Here is a 22,215-nt window from a genome sequence, read left to right as displayed (position 1 = left end):
CTCTTTCCATATTTCTCTCTACCTCTCTCTCTCTCTTTCCATATCTCTCTCTACCTCTCTCTCTCTCTTTCCATGTCTCTCTCTACCTCTCTCCCTCATCCCATTGCCACCACTCTGATGGGTCTTTGTCAGGGCATGTTGGCTGTTTGGCTCCTCCCTTTTCTCCCTCCCTCTGTTCCTCCTCATCCTTTGTCTCTGTTTCCCTCCAGAATTCCAGGCACGAGCAGCATTCTCTCTGTGCTGTCCATCTGCCAGGCTGGCCTTAAGGGAGCAGATGTTAGCTGCCTTCCCTCATGGGGCCCCATCTCAGTGTTGGGGGTCAATGGTTTGATCTGCTCCTTTGGCCTCCTTCTTAGAGGGGTATCATGAGAAAAGACAGGACAGATAAAACAATAGAATGGATGAAGTAGCGTGGCGGAAGTGGGTGGGTGGTGGGGGAGTGATTATATTGGTATTGTGGGGGGGTGGAGGTGATGGGATGTTAGTGGGGTGGGGTGAGGGGGGGGGTGAGATGCTGTAGTGGTATGTTGGTGGTGGGGTTCAATCAATACACATACAGTATCTTAACATGTGTCTCAAATCAAATGACATTTTATTGGTCACATGCACATGGTTTCAATTTTCACCTAAAATGACATTCCCAAATCTAACTGCCTGTAGCTCAGGACCTGAAGCATATTCTTGGTACCTTTTGAAAGGAAACCCTTTGAAGTTTGTGGAAATGTGAAAGGAATGTAGGAGAATATAGATCTGGTAATTCTGGGGCGGCAGGGTAGCCTAGTGGTTAGAGCGTTGGACTAGTAACCGGAAGGTTGCAAGTTCAAACCCCCGAGCTGACAAGGTACATATCTGTCATTATGCCCCTGAACAGGTAGTTAACCCACTGTTCCTAGACCATCATTGAAAATAAGAATTTATTCTTAACTGCCTTGCCTGGTTAAATAAAGGTACAATAAAAAAAAGATAATACAAAAAAATATATGCTATTTTGTATTATTCCATCCCAGGTGCAGTTTAGATTTTGGCCACTAGATGGCAGCAGTGTATGTGCAAAGTTTTAAACTCATCCAATGAACCATTGCATTTCTGTTCAAAGTTTTGTATCAAGACTGCCCAAATGTGCCTAATTTGTTTATAAATAACTTTCCATGTTCAAAATGTTGCACTCGCCTCAAACAATAGCATGGTATTATTTCACTGTAATAGCTACTGTAAATGTGTCAGTGCAGTTAGATGAACAATAATTTAAGCTTTCTGCCAATATCAGATATGTCTATGTCCTGGGAAATGTTCTTGTTACTTACAACCCCATGCTAATCGCATTAGCCTACGTTAGCTCAACCTCATGCTAATCACATTAGCCTACGTTAGCTCAACCGTCCCGTGGAAGGGACACTGATCCCGAAGAAGTTTTAATGCGGGTGTAGTGAAATGTTTGTGCTTCTAGTTCCGACAGAAGAGTAATATCTAACAAGTAATCAATGAATTCCCCAACAACTACCTAAAACACACAAATCTAAAGGGGTGAATGAGAATATGTGCATATAAGTATATGGATTAGCAATGTCTGAGCGGCAAAGACAAGGTGCAGTAGATGGTATAAAATACAGTATATACATGTGATATGAGTAATGTAAGATATGTAAACATTAATAAGGTGGCATTATTTAAAGTGACTAGTGATCCATGTATTAAAGTGGCCAGTGATTAGGTCTCAATGTAGGCAGCAGCCTCTCTGAGTTAGTGATTGCTGTTTAGCAGTCTGATGGCCTTGAGATATAAAATGTTTTTCAGTCTCTCAGTCCCAGCTTTGATGCACCTATACTGACCTCGCCTTCTGGATGATAGCGGAGTGAACAGGCAGTGGCTCGGGTGGTTGTTGTCCTTGATGATCTTTATGGCCTTCCTGTGACATCGGGTGCTGTAGGTGTCCTGGAGGGCAGGTAGTTTGCCCCCGGTGATGCGTTGTGCAGACCTCACTACCCTCTGGAGAGCCTTGTGGTTGAGGGCGGTGCAGTTGCCGGACCAGGCTGTGATACAGCCCGACAGGATGCTCTCGATTGTGCATCTCTTAAAGTTTGTCAGGGTTTTGGGTGACAAGCCACATTTCTTCACCACACCGTCTGTGTGGCTGGACAATTTCAGTTTGTCTCCGATGTGTACGCCGAGGAACTTAAAACGTTCCACCTTCTCCACTGCTGTCCCTTCGATGTTGATAACTGCTCTTTTGTGTTGTACAGAAATGTGAGGATGCAAAAGTTAGGGATTTGATGGATAGAGTTTAGCAATCATTCTATATCGTTCTACAAACAATCTGATTCTACATTCCTAAACAACGCTACTCTATACCTAATCAATATTTTGAATTGGCTGTGAAAGCTCTTCTAGTAGGTGTATGTGTATACCTTCAGTGCCTTCGTTAAGAAATACCCGTCGACTTATTCCACATTTTGATTTGTTACAACCTGAATTCAAAATGGATAAAATACTTTTTAAAAGAATAAAGTGGAAATAATGTCAAATACAGGTATGAAAAGCCCAGAAAGCATCACACCTCCATGAGACTTACCCAGAAAGCATCACACCTCCATGAGACTTACCCAGAAAGCCTCACACCTCCATGAGACTTGCCCAGAAAGCCTCACACCTCCATGAGACTTACCCAGAAAGCCTCACACCTCCATGAGACTTGCCCAGAAAGCCTCACACCTCCATGAGACTTACCCAGAAAGCCTCACACCTCCATGAGACTTGCCCAGAAAGCATCACACCTCCATGAGACTTGCCCAGAAAGCATCACACCTCCATGAGACTTACCCAGAAAGCCTCACACCTCCACGAGACTTGCCCAGAAAGCATCACACCTCCATGAGACTTACCCAGAAAGCCTCACACCTCCATGAGACTTGCCCAGAAAGCCTCACACCTCCATGAGACTTACCCAGAAAGCCTCACACCTCCATGAGACTTGCCCAGAAAGCATCACACCTCCATGAGACTTGCCCAGAAAGCATCACACCTCCATGAGACTTACCCAGAAAGCCTCACACCTCCATGAGACTTGCCCAGAAAGCATCACACCTCCATGAGACTTGCCCAGAAAGCATCACACCTCCATGAGACTTACCCAGAAAGCCTCACACCTCCATGAGACTTACCCAGAAAGCCTCACACCTCCATGAGACTTGCCCAGAAAGCCTCACACCTCCATGAGACTTACCCAGAAAGCATCACACCTCCATGAGACTTGCCCAGAAAGCATCACACCTCCATGAGACTTGCCCAGAAAGCATCACACCTCCATGAGACTTACCCAGAAAGCCTCAAACCTCCATGAGACTTACCCAGAAAGCCTCATGGCTCTTAGAGACTTACCCAGAAAGCCTCATGGCTCTTAGAGACTTACCCAGAAAACCTTACCCACAAAGTGCAATGAGGTGCAATGAGTGAGAGAATGGTGCTGAAGAGCTCAATCTGGGCTGTCTGCTAGGCAGCCTAGTCTTTGAAAATCTGATCTGTAATGGATTTGTTATTCTACTGTTTATACTGGTCACAATAAAAAGGATGTCATCTTATCAACATTTTATTGAGCAAAATCTGTGTGCATTTAAGGAAATAGACTCCTGGCTCAAATAGAAGCCTGTCTTTAATAAATGCCCGAAGTAAATGAACACGTGGGCTATTAATGACAGTTTTACGGCTATGTAAAAGCCTCCTCATTGTTTGTCAGCGGTGTCCTGACCCCCCCCTCTCACCATGAGGCAGGCTGGGTGCTCTGTACGTCACAGGGTCCTGAAACTGGCCTGTGAATGGTGTGAATGGTAACGCTATGCAGTAAGGATTCACTTCTAGATAAGACCCACGTCAATTAAGACCAGTGTAAATGAGAATGTAAATCTCCATTCATCGAGAAGTCGTTCACATTTTACACTACTTTCTAAATGTGCATAGGGCCAGGATTCAGTCCGAGGTGGTTGGCGGGGCTGTGGGGCCATGGGGCTGTGGGTGCCGATGTATGTAATGGGGTTGAAGAGCTGGGACTGGGTCTGGGTCTGGGTCAGTACAGGGGATGAAGAGCTGGGTCTGGGTCTGGGTCTCTACAGGGGTTGAAGAGCTGGGTCTGGGTCTGGGTCAGTACAGGGGTTGAAGAGCTGGGTCTGGGTCTGGTTCTGGTTCTGGGTCTGGGTCTGTACAGGGTTTGAAGAGCTGGGTCTGGGTCTGGGTCAGTACAGGGGTTGAAGAGCTGGGTCTGGTTCTGGTTCTGGGTCTGGGTCTGTACAGGGGTTGAAGAGCTGGGTCTGGGTCTCTACAGGGGTTGAAGAGCTGGGTCTGGGTCTGTATCTGTGCAGGGGTTGAAGAGCTGGGTCTGGGTTTGGGTTTGGGTCTGTACAGGGGTTGAAGAGCTGGGTCTGGGTCTGTAATGGGGTTGAAGAGCTGGGTCTGGGTCTGTACAGGGGTTGAAGAGCTGGGTCTGGGTCTGTACAGGGGTTGAAGAGCTGGGTCTGGCTCTGGGTCTGGGTCTGTACAGGGGTTGAAGAGCTGGGTCTGGGTCTGTACAGGGGTTGAAGAGCTGGGTCTGGGTCTGTAATGGGGTTGAAGAGCTGGGTCTGTAATGGGGTTGAAGAGCTGGGTCTGGCTCTGGGTCTGTAATGGGGTTGAAGAGCTGGGTCTGGCTCTGGTTCTGTACAGGGGTTGAAGAGCTGGGTCTGGGTCTGGTTCTGTACAGGGGTTGAAGAGCTGGGTCTGGGTCTGGGTCTGTACAGGGGTTGAAGAGCTGGGTCTGGCTCTGGGTCTGGGTCTGTACAGGGGTTGAAGAGCTGTGTCTGGGTCTGTACAGGGGTTGAAGAGCTGGGTATGGGTCTGGGTCTGTAATGGGGTTGAAGAGCTGGGTCTGGCTCTGGGTCTGGGTCTGGGTCTGTACAGGGGTTGAAGAGCTGGGTCTGGGTCTGGGGCTGTACAGGGGTTGAAGAGCTGGGTCTGTACAGGGGTTGACGAGCTGGGTCTGGCTCTGGGTCTGGGTCTGTACAGGGGTTGAAGAGCTGGGTCTGTACAGGGGTTGAAGGGCTGGGTCTGGGTCTGTACAGGGGTTGAAGAGCTGGGTCTGGGTCTGTGTCTGTCAGTGACAGGGTCTGTGCCTGCAGCCGTTGCGTCAGAGTTAGGGACAGGGACAGAGTTAGGGACAGGGACCGAGTTTGGGACACGGACAGAGTTAGGGACACGGATAGAGTTAGGGACACGGACAGAGTTAGGGACACGGACAGAGTTAGGGACACGGACAGAGTTAGGGACAGGGACAGAGTTCGGGACAGGGACAGAGTTAGGGACAGGGACAGAGTTAGGGACAGGGACAGGGTCAAGGTCTGTGCCTGCAGCCTGTTGCTTCAGGGACAGAGTTAGGGACAGGGATAGAGTTAGGGACAGGGATAGAGTTAGGGAAAGGGACAGACTCAGGGACAAGGTCAGAGACACTGAGGTGCCATCTTGTCATTGTTCAGTCACTCTTAAGAAAGTGGCACTTCCCCCATTAGAAACAGAGGTTGCAGAGATGACATGTATAAATGCTCTCTTCGTCATCTTATCTGTGTTGAGTGACTAGTCTCGCCCCCTCATCCCCACCCCCACCCCCTGACAGCTGTCCATGTAGCTAGTTAGCATGCTAATCTCATCTAGCTAGCTAGCTGCCTATCTTGCTAACCTTATCTAGCTAGCTAATATCTGTTGTTTGAGTGGTTTTTTAGAAACCACTGCCCTAACTTTGACTTCTCCACAGATAGAAACCACTGCCCTAACTTTGACACCACAGATGGACACAACTGGCTTATCTAACCAATAGAATACATCTATATAGAACCAATAGAACACATCTATATAGAACACATCTATATAGAACCAATATAATACATCTATATAGAACCAATAGAATACATCTATATAGAACCAATAGAATACATCTATATAGAACCAATAGAATACATCTATATACAACCAATAGAACACATCTATATAGAACCAATAGAACACATCTATATAGAACAAATAGAACACATATATATATATATAGAACCAATAGAACACATCTATATAGAACCAATAGAACACATCTATATAGAACCAATAGAACACATCTATATAGAACCAATAGAACACATATATTAAGAACCAATAGAACACATCTATATAGAACCAATAGAACACATCTATATAGAACCAATAGAACACATCTATATAGAACCAATAGAACACATCTATATAGAACCAATAGAACACATCTATATAGAACCAATAGAACACATCTATATAGAACCAATAGAACACATCTATATAGAACCAATAGAACACATCTATATAGAACCAATAGAACACATCTATATAGAACCAATAGAACACATCTATATAGAACCAATAGAATACATCTATATAGAACCAATAGAACACATCTATATAGAACCAATAGAACACATATATTAAGAACCAATAGAATACATCTATATATAACCAATAGAACACATCTATATAGAACCAATAGAACACATCTATATAGAACCAATAGAACACATCTATATAGAACCAATAGAACACATCTATATAGAACCAATAGAACACATCTATATAGAACCAATAGAACACATCTATATAGAACCAATAGAACACATCTATATAGAACCAATAGAACACATCTATATAGAACACATCTATATATAACCAATAGAACACATCTATATAGAACACATCTATATAGAACAAATATAACACATCTATATAGAACCAATAGAACACATCTATATAGAACAAATATAACACATCTATATATAACCAATAGAACACATCTATATAGAACACATCTATATAGAACAAATATAACACATCTATATAGAACCAATAGAACACATCTATATAGAACAAATATAACACATCTATATAGAACCAATAGAATACATCTATATAGAACACATCTATATATAACCAATAGAACACATCTATATAGAACACATCTATATATAACCAATAGAACACATCTATATATAACCAATAGAACACATCTATATAGAACACATCTATATATAACCAATAGAACACATCTATATATAACCAATAGAACACATCTATATAGAACACATCTATATATAACCAATAGAACACATCTATATATAACCAATAGAACACATCTATATATAACCAATAGAACACATCTATATAGAACACATCTATATATAACCAATAGAACACATCTATATAGAACACATCTATATATAACCAATAGAACACATCTATATATAACCAATAGAACACATCTATATAGAACACATATATATATAACCAATAGAACACATCTATATAGAACACATCTATATATAACCAATAGAACACATCTATATATAACCAATAGAACACATCTATATATAACCAATAGAACACATCTATATAGAACACATCTATATATAACCAATAGAACACATCTATATAGAACACATCTATATAGAACCAATAGAACACATCTATATAGAACCAATAGAACACATCTATATAGAACCAATAGAACACATCTATATAGAACACATCTATATATAACCAATAGAACACATCTATATAGAACACATCTATATAGAACCAATAGAACACATCTATATAGAACCAATAGAACACATCTATATAGAACACATCTATATATAACCAATAGAACACATCTATATAGAACCAATAGAACACATCTATATAGAACAAATATAACACGTCTATATAGAACCAATAGAACACATCTATATAGAACACATCTATATATAACCAATAGAACACATCTATATAGAACAAATATAACACATCTATATAGAACCAATAGAACACATCTATATAGAACACATCTATATATAACCAATAGAACACATCTATATAGAACAAATATAACACATCTATATAGAACCAATAGAACACATCTATATAGAACCAATAGAACACATCTATATAGAACAAATATAACACATCTATATAGAACCAATAGAACACATCTATATAGAACCATTACGCTACTGTAGGATTCACAGGGACAGATGTTATCCCTCATCTAGACTGACGCTACTGCAGGATTCACAGGGATCATGGGGTGCAGGTGAGTGCTCCGTTTATTGTCTGGCAATAGCAAACAACATAGCTGATCAAATTAGGTTCAGTTGACAAGATTTGACATTTCTCCCTCTTCGTCTACACCATAAACATAAAGGGCAGTAAAGCACAATGTTATCTTTAGGCCTAGACTTACATCTCCCTGCCCAGTTCATACCTGTAAAACAGTTGTGATTGTACGTTGTTTAAGATCTCCTTTTACTGTGACCAGTTGGGTTTATGTATCTAATTACTGATGTGTGAATCATTTCTTTCAAGTATTGTAATGGAGAAAGTGCGTCTGTCATTATTACATGAGTTAGTATAGCCCAGAGTTCTAGATTAGTGACAGGCAGTTCTAGATTATCGAGTTCTAGATTAGTGACAGGTAGTTCTAGATTATCGAGTTCTAGATTAGTGGCAGGTAGTTCTAGATGATCAAGTTCTAGTTTAGTGACATGTAGTTCTAGATGATTGAGTTCTAGATTAGTGACAGGTAGTTCTAGATTATTGCGTTATAGATTAGTGACAGGTAGTTCTAGATTATTGCGTTATAGATTAGTGACAGGTAGTTCTAATTTATCGAGTTCTACATTAGTGACAGGTAGTTCTAGGTTATTGAGTTCTAGATTAGTGACAGATAGTTCTAGATGATCAAATTCTAGATTAGTGACACGTAGTTTCTAGATTATTGAGTTCTAGATTAGTGACACGTAGTTCTAGATTAGTGAGTTCTAGATTAGTGATACGTAGTTCTAGATTAGTGAGTTCTAGATTAGTGATACGTAGTTCTAGATTAGTGAGTTCTAGATTAGTGATACGTAGTTCTAGATTAGTGAGTTCTAGATTAGTGATACGTAGTTCTAGATTAGTGACACGTAGTTCTAGATTAGTGAGTTCTAGATTAGTGACACGTAGTTCTAGATTAGTGATACGTAGTTCTAGATTAGTGAGTTCTAGATTAGTGACACGTAGTTCTAGATTAGTGACACGTAGTTCTAGATTAGTGACACGTAGTTCTAGATTAGTGAGTTCTAGATTAGTGACACGTAGTTCTAGATTAGTGACACGTAGTTCTAGATTAGTGACACGTAGTTCTAGATTAGTGATACGTAGTTCTAGATTAGTGAGTTCTAGATTAGTGACACGTAGTTCTAGATTAGTGAGTTCTAGATTAGTGAGTTCTAGATTAGTGACACGTAGTTCTAGATTAGTGACACGTAGTTCTAGATTAGTGACACGTAGTTCTAGATTAGTGAGTTCTAGATTAGTGACACGTAGTTCTAGATTAGTGACACGTAGTTCTAGATTAGTGACACGTAGTTCTAGATTAGTGAGTTCTAGATTAGTGAGTTCTAGATTAGTGAGTTCTAGATTAGTGACACGTAGTTCTAGATTAGTGACACGTAGTTCTAGATTAGTGACACGTAGTTCTAGATTAGTGAGTTCTAGATTAGTGAGTTCTAGATTAGTGAGTTCTAGATTAGTGACACGTAGTTCTAGATTAGTGAGTTCTAGATTAGTGAGTTCTAGATTAGTGAGTTCTAGATTAGTGACACGTAGTTCTAGATTAGTGAGTTCTAGATTAGTGAGTTCTAGATTAGTGAGTTCTAGATTAGTGACACGTAGTTCTAGATTAGTGACACGTAGTTCTAGATTAGTGAGTTCTAGATTAGTGAGTTCTAGATTAGTGACACGTAGTTCTAGATTAGTGAGTTCTAGATTAGTGAGTTCTAGATTAGTGAGTTCTAGATTAGTGAGTTCTAGATTAGTGACACGTAGTTCTAGATTAGTGAGTTCTAGATTAGTGAGTTCTAGATTAGTGACACGTAGTTCTAGATTAGTGACACGTAGTTCTAGATTAGTGACACGTAGTTCTAGATTAGTGAGTTCTAGATTAGTGAGTTCTAGATTAGTGAGTTCTAGATTAGTGAGTTCTAGATTAGTGACACGTAGTTCTAGATTAGTGACACGTAGTTCTAGATTAGTGACACGTAGTTCTAGATTAGTGACACGTAGTTCTAGATTAGTGACACGTAGTTCTAGATTAGTGACACGTAGTTCTAGATTAGTGACACGTAGTTCTAGATTAGTGAGTTCTAGATTAGTGACACGTAGTTCTAGATTAGTGAGTTCTAGATTAGTGACACGTAGTTCTAGATTAGTGACACGTAGTTCTAGATTAGTGAGTTCTAGATTAGTGACACGTAGTTCTAGATTAGTGAGTTCTAGATTAGTGACACGTAGTTCTAGATTAGTGACACGTAGTTCTAGATTAGTGAGTTCTAGATTAGTGACACGTAGTTCTAGATTAGTGAGTTCTAGATTAGTGACACGTAGTTCTAGATTAGTGACACGTAGTTCTAGATTAGTGAGTTCTAGATTAGTGACACGTAGTTCTAGATTAGTGAGTTCTAGATTAGTGACACGTAGTTCTAGATTAGTGACACGTAGTTCTAGATTAGTGAGTTCTAGATTAGTGACACGTAGTTCTAGATTAGTGAGTTCTAGATTAGTGACACGTAGTTCTAGATTAGTGAGTTCTAGATTAGTGACACGTAGTTCTAGATTAGTGACACGTAGTTCTAGATTAGTGAGTTCTAGATTAGTGACACGTAGTTATAGATTAGTGAGTTCTAGATTAGTGACACGTAGTTCTAGATTAGTGAGTTCTAGATTAGTGACACGTAGTTCTAGATTAGTGAGTTCTAGATTAGTGACACGTAGTTCTAGATTAGTGACACGTAGTTCTAGATTAGTGACAAGTAGTTCTAGATTAGTGAGTTCTAGATTAGTGACACGTAGTTCTAGATGAGTGAGTTCTAGATTAGTGACACGTAGTTCTAGATTAGTGACACGTAGTTCTAGATTAGTGACACGTAGTTCTAGATTAGTGAGTTCTAGATTAGTGACACGTAGTTCTAGATTAGTGACACGTAGTTCTAGATTAGTGACACGTAGTTCTAGATTAGTGACACGTAGTTCTAGATTAGTGACATGTAGTTCTAGATTAGTGACACGTAGTTCTAGATTAGTGACACGTAGTTCTAGATTAGTGACACGTAGTTCTAGATTAGTGAGTTCTAGATTAGTGACACGTAGTTCTAGATTAGTGACACGTAGTTCTAGATTAGTGACACGTAGTTCTAGATTAGTGAGTTCTAGATTAGTGACACGTAGTTCTAGATTAGTGAGTTCTAGATTAGTGACACGTAGTTCTAGATTAGTGAGTTCTAGATTAGTGACACGTAGTTCTAGATTAGTGAGTTCTAGATTAGTGACACGTAGTTCTAGATTAGTGACACGTAGTTCTAGATTAGTGACACGTAGTTCTAGATTAGTGAGTTCTAGATTAGTGACACGTAGTTCTAGATTAGTGACACGTAGTTCTAGATTAGTGACACGTAGTTCTAGATTAGTGACACGTAGTTCTAGATTAGTGACACGTAGTTCTAGATTAGTGAGTTCTAGATTAGTGACACGTAGTTCTAGATTAGTGAGTTCTAGATTAGTGACACGTAGTTCTAGATTAGTGAGTTCTAGATTAGTGACACGTAGTTCTAGATTAGTGACACGTAGTTCTAGATTAGTGACACGTAGTTCTAGATTAGTGAGTTCTAGATTAGTGACACGTAGTTCTAGATTAGTGACACGTAGTTCTAGATTAGTGACACGTAGTTCTAGATTAGTGACACGTAGTTCTAGATTAGTGACACGTAGTTCTAGATTAGTGACACGTAGTTCTAGATTAGTGACACGTAGTTCTAGATTAGTGACACGTAGTTCTAGATTAGTGACACGTAGTTCTAGATTAGTGACACGTAGTTCTAGATTAGTGAGTTCTAGATTAGTGACACGTAGTTCTAGATTAGTGACACGTAGTTCTAGATTAGTGACACGTAGTTCTAGATTAGTGACACGTAGTTCTAGATTAGTGAGTTCTAGATTAGTGACACGTAGTTCTAGATTAGTGACACGTAGTTCTAGATTAGTGACACGTAGTTCTAGATTAGTGAGTTCTAGATTAGTGACACGTAGTTCTAGATTAGTGACACGTAGTTCTAGATTAGTGACACGTAGTTCTAGATTAGTGACACGTAGTTCTAGATTAGTGACACGTAGTTCTAGATTAGTGACACGTAGTTCTAGATTAGTGAGTTCTAGATTAGTGACACGTAGGCTATAAACCATTCAAAAGACCAACACGTTTTCAGAGGTTTTTCAGCTTTTTTATCATGCAAAAGTAATGTAACGACTAAGAAGTAACTTTTCATAGTAACATTGTAAAGTAATGAGTTACTTTTCATAGTAACATTGTAAAGTAATGAGTTACTTTTCATAGTAACATTGTAAAGTAATGAGTTACTTTTCATAGTAACATTGTAAAGTAATGAGTTACTTTTCATAGTAACATTGTAAAGTAATGAGTTACTTTTCATAGTAACATTGTAAAGTAATGAGTTACTTTTCATAGTAACATTGTAAAGTAATGAGTTACTTTTCATAGTAACATTGTAAAGTAATGAGTTACTTTTCATAGTAACATTGTAAAGTAATGAGTTACTTTTCATAGTAACATTGTAAAGTAATGAGTTACTTTTCATAGTAACATTGTAAAGTAATGAGTTACTTTTCATAGTAACATTGTAAAGTAATGAGTTACTTTTCATAGTAACATTGTAAAGTAATGAGTTACTTTTCATAGTAACATTGTAAAGTAATGAGTTACTTTTCATAGTAACATTGTAAAGTAATGAGTTACTTTTCATAGTAACATTGTAAAGTAATGAGTAACTTTTCATAGTAAGTAACATTGTAAAGTAATGAGTAACTTTTCATAGTAAGTAACATTGTAAAGTAATGAGTTACTTTTCATAGTAAGTAACATTGTAAAGTAATGAGTTACTTTTCATAGTAAGTAACATTGTAAAGTAATGAGTTACTTTTCATAGTAAGTAACATTGTAAAGTAATGAGTTACTTTTCATAGTAAGTAACATTGTAAAGTAATGAGTTACTTTTCATAGTAAGTAACATTGTAAAGTAATGAGTTACTTTTCATAGTAACGTTCCCCAACACTGCTGACTAGGTGTGAAGGTGTAACACAACAGGGATTGAATCAGTCTAGTTAGCTAGCTAGTTACCTAGCAAGTGTTAGCTAGTTTATCCCTAAAGATGGTGTGCAAACCATGCGTTGTATGGGCAACAACAGTTTGTACAACAGTACAAAGAATTTATAGAAGAGATGAAATGTTAGCATGCCACTGTTTTAGATACAAATATCATTAAAAAGTAAACTTGTAAAATGCCTATCATTAGTGTTGTTCATATATACAGTGCCTTCAGAAAGTATTCATACCCCTTGACTTACTCAACATTATGTTGTGTTGCAGCCTGAATTCAAAATGGATTTTTAAAAAAATGTTCTCACCCATCTATACATAATACCCCATAATGACATAGTGAAAACATGTATCTCATTCCCACAGTATTCAGTCAATGCTTTTTAGACCGTTTACACCGTTGTCAGAGTCTTTCAACATTTGCCCATATTATTACTATCAAAATTATTCTAGCTTTACTCACCTGGATTGTACAATATTTGCACATTATTCTTTAAAAATGTATTCAAGCCCTGTCAAGTCGGTTGGTTGATCATTAACAACCATTTTCAGGTCTTGCCATTGATTTTCAAGCAGATTTAAGTCAAAACTGTAACTCTGTCACTCAGGAACATTCACTGTCTTCTTGGTAAGCAACTCCAGTGGAGATTGATTTGGCCTTGTGTTGTAGGTTATTGTCCTGCTGAAAGGTGACTTATTCTCCCAGTGTCTGGTGGAAAACAGACCCGGTTTTCCTCTCTGATTTTTCCTTTGATTAGCTGTATTCTGTTTCTTTTTTTTGTCCTGAAAAATTCCCAAGTCCTCAACCATTACAACGCATACCCATAACACGATGCAGCCACCACTATGCTTGCAAATATGGAGAGATGTACTCAGTAATGTGTAGTATTTAATTGCCACAAACATAACGCTTTGTATTCAGGACAAAAAGTAAATTGCTTTGCCACTTTTTTAGCAGTATTACTTCAGTGCCTTGTTGAAAACAGGATGCATGTTTTGAATATGTTTTATTCTGTACTGGCTTCCCTTTCTCTGTCATTTAGGTTAGTATTGTGGAGTAACTACAATGTTGTTGATCCATTCTCACTTTTCTCCAATCACAGCCATTCAACTCTGCAACTGTTTTAAAGTTACCATTGGCCTCATGGTGAAATCCCTGAGTGGTTTCCTTCCTCTCCAGCAACTGTGTTAGGAAGGACGCCTTTATCTTTGTATTGACTGGGTGTACTGATACATCATCCAGAGTGTAATTAATAACTTCACCATGCTCAAAGGGATATTCACCCATCTACCAATAGGTGCCCTTCTTTGCAAGGCATTGGAAAACCTCCCTGGTCTTTGTGGTTGAATCTGTGTTTGAAATTCGCTGCTCGACTGAGGGACCTTACAGAGATGAGGTAGTCATTCAAAAATCATATTTAACACTGTTAATGCACACAGAGTGAGTTCGTGCAACTTATTATGTCACTTGTTAAAGCACATTTGTACTCCTGAACTTTAGGTTTGCCATAACTAAGGGGTTGAATACTTATTGACTCAAGACATTTCAGATTTTTATTTTTAACTCAATGGTATACATTTAAAAAAACATTATGATATTGTATTTAGGCCAAGTGACAAAAAAATTGCAATTGAATCAATTTTAAATTCAATATGTAACTTTTAAAAAATGTTGAAAAAGTCAAGGGGGATGAATACTTTCTGAAGGCAAACATACGTTTAGGACTGAAATCAAAATGATCTGAACCACTGGGCCAAAACACTGGGTCAAACCACTGGGTCAAACCGCTGGGTCAAACCGCTGGGTCAAACCGCTGGGTCAAACCGCTGGGTCAAACCGCTGGGTCAAACCGCTGGGCCAAAACACTGGGCCAAAACACTGGGCCAAACCACTGGGTCAAACCACTGGGTCAAACCACTGGGTCAAACCACTGGGTCAAACCACTGGGCCAAACCACTGGGCCAAACCACTGGGCCAAACCACTGGGCCAAAACACTGGGCCAAAACACTGGGCCAAAACACTGGGCCAAAACACTGGGCCAAAACACTGGGCCAAAACACTGGGCCAAAACACTGGGCCAAAACACTGGGCCAAAACACTGGGTCAAACCACTGGGTCAAAACACTGGGTCAAAACACTGGGTCAAAACACTGGGTCAAAACAAAACACTGGGTCAAAACACTGGGTCAAAACACTGGGTCAAAACACTGGGTCAAAACACTGGGTCAAAACACTGGGTCAAAACACTGGGTCAAAACACTGGGTCAAAACACTGGGTCAAAACACTGGGTCAAAACACTGGGTCAAACCACTGGGCCAAAACACTGGGCCAAAACACTGGGCCAAAACACTGGGCCAAAACACTGGGCCAAAACACTGGGCCAAACCACTGGGTTAAACCACTGGGTTAAACCACTGGGCCAAACCACTGGGTCAAAACACTGGGCCAAAACACTGGGCCAAAACACTGGGTCAAACCACTGGGTCAAACCACTGGGTCAAACCACTGGGCCAAAACACTGGGCCAAAACACTGGGTCAAAACACTGGGTCAAAACACTGGGTCAAACCACTGGGCCAAAACACTGGGCCAAAACACTGGGTCAAACCACTGGGCCAAAACACTGGGCCAAAACACTGGGCCAAAACACTGGGTCAAACCACTGGGTCAAACCACTGGGTCAAACCACTGGGTCAAACCACTGGGCCAAAACACTGGGTTAAACCACTGGGTCAAACCACTGGGCCAAAACACTGGGCCAAACCACTGGGTCAAACCACTGGGTCAAACCACTGGGTCAAACCACTGGGCCAAACCACTGGGTCAAACCACTGGGTCAAAACACTGGGTCAAAACACTGGGTTAAACCACTGGGCCAAAACACTGGGTCAAACCACTGGGCCAAACCACTGGGCCAAACCACTGGGCCAAACCACTGGGCCAAAACACTGGGCCAAAACACTGGGTCAAACCACTGGGTCAAACCACTGGGTCAAACCACTGGGTCAAACCACTGGGTCAAACCACTGGGTCAAACCACTGGGCCAAACCACTGGGCCAAACCACTGGGCCAAACCACTGGGCCAAAACACTGGGCCAAACCACTGGGTCAAACCACTGGGTCAAACCACTGGGTCAAACCACTGGGTCAAACCACTGGGTCAAACCACTGGGTCAAACCACTGGGCCAAAACACTGGGTTAAACCACTGGGCCAAAACACTGGGTCAAAACACTGGGCCAAACCACTGGGCCAAAACACTGGGTCAAACCACTGGGCCAAAACACTGGGCCAAAACACTGGGCCAAAACACTGGGCCAAACCACTGGGTCAAACCACTGGGTCAAACCACTGGGTCAAACCACTGGGTCAAACCACTGGGTCAAACCACTGGGCCAAAACACTGGGTTAAACCACTGGGTCAAACCACTGGGCCAAAACACTGGGCCAAACCACTGGGTCAAACCACTGGGTCAAACCACTGGGTCAAACCACTGGGTCAAAACACTGGGTCAAAACACTGGGTCAAAACACTGGGTCAAAACACTGGGTTAAACCACTGGGCCAAAACACTGGGTCAAACCACTGAGCCAAAACACTGGGCCAAAACACTGGGCCAAAACACTGGGCCAAAACACTGGGCCAAAACACTGGGTCAAACCACTGAGCCAAAACACTGGGCCAAAACACTGGGCCAAAACACTGGGCCAAAACACTGGGCCAAAACACTGGGTCAAACCACTGGGTCAAACCACTGGGTCAAACCACTGGGTCAAACCACTGGGTCAAACCACTGGGTCAAACCACTGGGTCAAACCACTGGGTCAAACCACTGGGTCAAACCACTGGGCCAAACCACTGGGCCAAAACACTGGGTCAAAACACTGGGTCAAACCACTGGGTCAAACCACTGGGCCAAACCACTGGGTCAAACCACTGGGCCAAACCACTGGGTCAAACCACTGGGCCAAACCACTGGGTCAAACCACTGGGCCAAACCACTGGGTCAAACCACTGGGTCAAACCACTGGGTCAAACCACTGGGCCAAAACACTGGGTCAAACCACTTGAGAGCAAAGGATGCGGGAAAAAACAAGCTTTAATGTCCCCAAAAAAAATCACAGGAACAAAATAGTATACCCAACACAGGTGTAACTATAAAACAACATAGTATACCCAACACAGGTGTAACTATAAAACAACATAGTATACCCAACACAGGTGTAACTATAAAACAACATAGTATACCCAACACAGGTGTAACTATAAAACAACATAGTATACCCAACACAGGTGTAACTATAAAACAACATAGTATACCCAACACAGGTGTAACTATAAAACAAAATAGTCCCCTATTGTAAAATACTAGGACAGCGAGAAAAGACAACAAAACACTAACCACTCTCACAAATACAGAAGAACAAGCCCACACAAACAGAAGCGGGCTAAACTAACTTAAATAACCCCACCCTAACAACCAAACAATGAACAGGTGAAACCAATTAGACAAAACCAAACGAACACAGAACAAAGGATCAGTGGCAGCTAGTAGACCGGCGACGACGAGCGCCACCCGAACAAGAATGGGAGCCACCTTCGGTAATATTCGTAACACCACTGGGTCAAAACACTTAAATTCTACAACAAAATGACCAGAACACTCATCACAGTTAGATAAACATGTCATCTCTAGATATTTTGAAAATGAAACTATGCTTGCGAGCGTTACAAACCTGAAAATAGGATAAAAAGGAGACACAGAGAGTTAGCTTCTTTTCACTGGGCTTCTCTTCTGTTCTGTTATAATCTCTGCCCGGCACAGCCAGAAGAGGACTGGCCCACCCCTCATAGCCTGGTTCCTCTCTAGGTTTATAATCTCCACCCCTCATAGTCTGGTCCTTCTCTAGGTTTATAATCTCCACCCGGCACAGCCAGAAGAGGACTGGCCACCCCTCATAGCATGGTTCCTCTCTAGGTTTCTTCCCAGGTTCTGGCCTTTTCTTGGCCATGTTCTGTTAAAATCTCCACCCGGCACAGCCAGAAGAGGACTGGCCACCCCTCATAGCCTGGTTCCTCTCTAGGTTTCTTCCTAGGTTCCGGCCTTTCTAGGGAGTTTTTTCCTAGCCACCGTGCTTCTACACCTGCATTGCTTGCTGTTTGGGGTTTTAGGCTGGGTTTCTGTACAGCACTTTGTGACACTGGCTGATGTAAGAAGGGCTTTATAATTACATTTAATTGATAGAGAGGCACGCACCTGTGGCAGCCCAGAAATGTCCAGAAACGTATTAATTCATAATTGGGAATTTACTATCAAGCAAATGTTTGGGATGCGCGTGAGTCTACAGGAGTCTGCACACACGCATATGGGAAATTCCCACCTCAAAATTCCCGGGAATATACTGTAGCGGTTTCACCCAGAAACTCTGCCTTTCATGCAGTGAAAGAAGGATCTAGCTAGATAGCTAGGTAAATAGCTGTGTCAGCAAGCTCATCTTTTTCCTCTGTCCACCCACCAGGTTCAAAACTGTTTTTTAAATCAATTGTATGTATGTATGTATAATCAAATAAATGGCCATTATCCATGAGAAAACATTTCATTGGTGACAGCTGCTCTTCTCCTTCTGAAGAAAAAGTATAAATTGTAACGACTGGGCTGTCAGTTGGAGGCGGGGCTGGGGGTGTGGCTGGGGGTGTGGCTGGGGGCGGGGCTGGGGTGTGGCTGGGGGTGTGGCTCTGGAATGTTTCTAATTGTAATTGACAGCTCTGGGGGAAAAAAATATTTTAATGTTTTTAAAAAAATACACCACCCTTCAAAAGTTTTGGGGTCATTTAGAAATGTCCTTGTTTTTTGAAAGAAAAGCAAAAAAAAAAAGGCAATTAAAAAATCATATCAAATTGATCAGAAATACAGTGTAGACATTGTTAATGTTGTAAATGACTATTGTAGCTAGAAACAGCCAATTTTTGGGGAATATCTACATAAGTGTACAGAGGCCCATTATCAGCAACCATCACTCCTGTGTTCCAATGGCACGTTGTGTTAGCTAATCCAAGTTTATCATTTTAAAAGGCTAATCATTAGAAAACCCTTTTGCAATTATGTTAGAACAGCTGAAAACGCTTGTTCTGATTAAAGAAGCAATAAAACTGGCCTTCTTTAGACTAGTTCAATATCTGGAGCATCAGCATTTGTGGGTTCGATTACAGGCTCAAAATGGTCAGAAACAAAGAACTTTCTTCTGAAACTCGTCAGTCTATTCTTGTTCTGAGAAATAAAGGCTATTCCATGAGAGAAATTGCCAAGAAGCTGAAGATCTCGTACAACGCTGTGTGCTACTCCCTTCACAGAACAGCGCAAACGGGCTATGACCAGAATAGAAAGAGGAGTGGGAGGCCAAGTACATCACAGTGTCTAGTTTGAGAAACAAATGCCTCACAAGTCCTCAACTGGCAGCTTCATTAAATAGTACCCACAAAACACCCGTCTCAACGCCAACAGTGAAGAGGCGACTCAGGGATGCTGGCCTTCTAGGCAGAGTTCCTCTGTCCAGTCTCAACGCCAACAGTGAAGAGGCGACTCAGGGATGCTGGCCTTCTAGGCAGAGTTCCTCTGTCCAGTCTCAACGCCAACAGTGAAGAGGGGACTGACTCCGGGATGCTGGCCTTCTAGGCAGAGTTGCAAAGAAAAAGCCATATCTCAGACTGGCCAATAAAAAGAAAAGATTAAGATGGGCAAAAGAACACAGACACTGGACAGAGGAACTCTGCCTAGAAGGCCAGCATCTCGGAGTCACCCCTTCACTGTTGACGTTGAGACTGGTGTTTTGCAGGTACTATTTAATGAAGCTGCCAGCTGAGGACTTGGGAGGCGTTTGTTTTTCAATCTGCACACAAAAAATGTGCTTTACTTTCAAAAACAAGGAGCTTTCTGTTTGACCCCAAACTTTTGAAGGGTAGTGTAAATATATATTTTAAAAAATATTACTTCATTTTCATACCTGCAGTGAAGCCGCTCAACATGTACATTACATTTCAATCATCTAGCAGACGCTCCAATCCAGAGCAATCCACAGGAGCACATCGACTAATCCCACACCCAGTCAACTCAGGGACCTGAACCAGCAACCTCTCGGCCACCAGCCTCAGGCAAACAGGCATTGGATGAAAATGTATTTAAAAATATATATATATTTAAAGATACTGTATGTTCTATGTTCAAATGTCTTGTAAACACCTCATTCATTTTTTGCTGTTTCAAAACTGTCAGGTTGGAGATACCTCAAAAGCCGCAGAATGGATTTTCAACTACAACTCAATGCTACTTTGAGAAGCTAATTCTAAATGCTACTTTGAGAACCTAATGCTAATGTTCCAGAGGTCAATAAAAACTCTGCATTATCATCGGTGTAGAGAAGGGTGTGAGGTGTGAGTGTGTATTTAGTACACATATTATATTTAGATATTTTCTAAATACTTTTTCCCCAATACATTTTAAATATTTTATTGAAAATTATTCCAATATATGATTTTCCAGTATAGGACATTTGTCCCCTTAACTAGGCCTGCTGATACACAGAGAAGTCGAATATTCGTATTCCTATCTCCATCTGTGGTGTGTAGTTTAATCCAATGTGTCTCTGTACGTGAGTAAAATAACTACTGACGGTGTGTCTTTGTCAAGGCTGATGTATTGTTCACTTCACGTTACAAGCCACAAGAGAGAGCGATGCTTTCCTCGTGAACCCCTACAATCCCACAGGCCCTCATTAAGTACATGGTCAATCAGGAGGCAATATGCAAGTGACACCACATGGTGAAGTCATGGGACACACATTAAGATCCCAAATTACAGTCAAGAGTTTTTAAACCCATTGTGGTGATAGGCTCAACTTTTGTCTATCGGCCATTTTGTAAGGAACGGAATGGGGGTAGCTGCAGGGCTATGTTGCCATGACGTAAGCTACATAGACAACAGAGATGCAATGTGACTGTTACCCCCAGTTAGAAGATATATGTATTAAAGAGCCTCTCACTCAGTGAAGAGTTTATACTGTTTTTGCCATCTGTAGTTGACCATGAGGGCGAGTCCATTCGATGTGGTGGTAAACTTCCACTTTTTATACATGTTAATCCAGGGTGTAGGCTAACCATTGTTGTAGGCTATAATAACAAACCATATTTAACCAATCAAAATGAACCATATCTTTATTTGTTAAAATGACAATGACAGACTGTACTAGACACTGTTAGCAAGTTTGTGAGTAGCAGTGTATAGGCTGAATTCCCTGTGCTTCGTGCATCTGGCGGGGGAGGACCAGTCTGTGCTCAATTACACCTTTTTTGATTTTTTATTAGGAAATGGAACTTCAGACAGTTCTTCATGTAGCAGGACAGCCATTTAGCGTACTTGGCTTCTATTCAGAGTAAAGGGCAACACCAGGTGGGTTTATGATGCTGACATGGGCTTTGGCAACACGGAATTAATGTGAGCACCACATACATCCTTTCTAATCGAAAGGTCCTCCATACTTCCTTTGTTTATTGGGTGAAACTGTAAAGTAAATGAGAAGAGAACATGTTACATAGCCCTCATACAGTAAAGAACATTGTTATTCAATCAACTGTAATTTCTTAATCTATCACTTACTGTAGCGAGAAGGGAAGAAAAAATGGCTATTATTATTTATGCTCATAGTAGTTGGAAAGACAGCTGTGGCTTTATGAATGGCCTTGCTGTGTGATTGGTTGTGTTGGTCATGTGGTTATTCTTCAGCTGGCGCTTCAAATCTTCCGCGGGAAAAAAAATCTATAAAAATTCTGCATCCCCCTCGAAAGAAAGAATACGCATCTTATTGGCTACCCGTCATGATTTATACCGCCTCTGATGCACTTTGATTGGTTCGTAGACATGTCCGTTACGTGAAATGACATCCTGCCCCCTTTTAAATTGAAAGACAAAAAGGGGCGAAATAGAAACCCGCCTCTGATTG

General features: G+C 41.0%; 1 protein-coding gene across 1 annotated transcript; it reads right to left on the bottom strand.

Moving 5' to 3' along the window:
- Positions 1 to 4,131: 4,131 nt before the first annotated feature.
- Positions 4,132 to 5,640, bottom strand: LOC109883075 (extensin-like). The gene is made up of 2 exons (XM_031787581.1): positions 5,631 to 5,640; positions 4,132 to 5,135 (listed from the first exon to the last, which is right to left on the bottom strand). The coding sequence occupies exons 1-2, from the start codon at positions 5,638 to 5,640 to the stop codon at positions 4,132 to 4,134; spliced, it is 1,014 nt and encodes a 337-aa protein (XP_031643441.1).
- Between the last annotated feature and the right edge of the window lie 16,575 nt (positions 5,641 to 22,215).

This window comes from Oncorhynchus kisutch, linkage group LG14 (genome assembly GCF_002021735.2).
Source record: "Oncorhynchus kisutch isolate 150728-3 linkage group LG14, Okis_V2, whole genome shotgun sequence".
Classification (NCBI taxonomy): Eukaryota; Metazoa; Chordata; class Actinopteri; order Salmoniformes; family Salmonidae; genus Oncorhynchus; species Oncorhynchus kisutch.
Note: the sequence above shows the minus strand (reverse complement) of the source record. Positions and strands in the feature narration are given on the sequence as shown.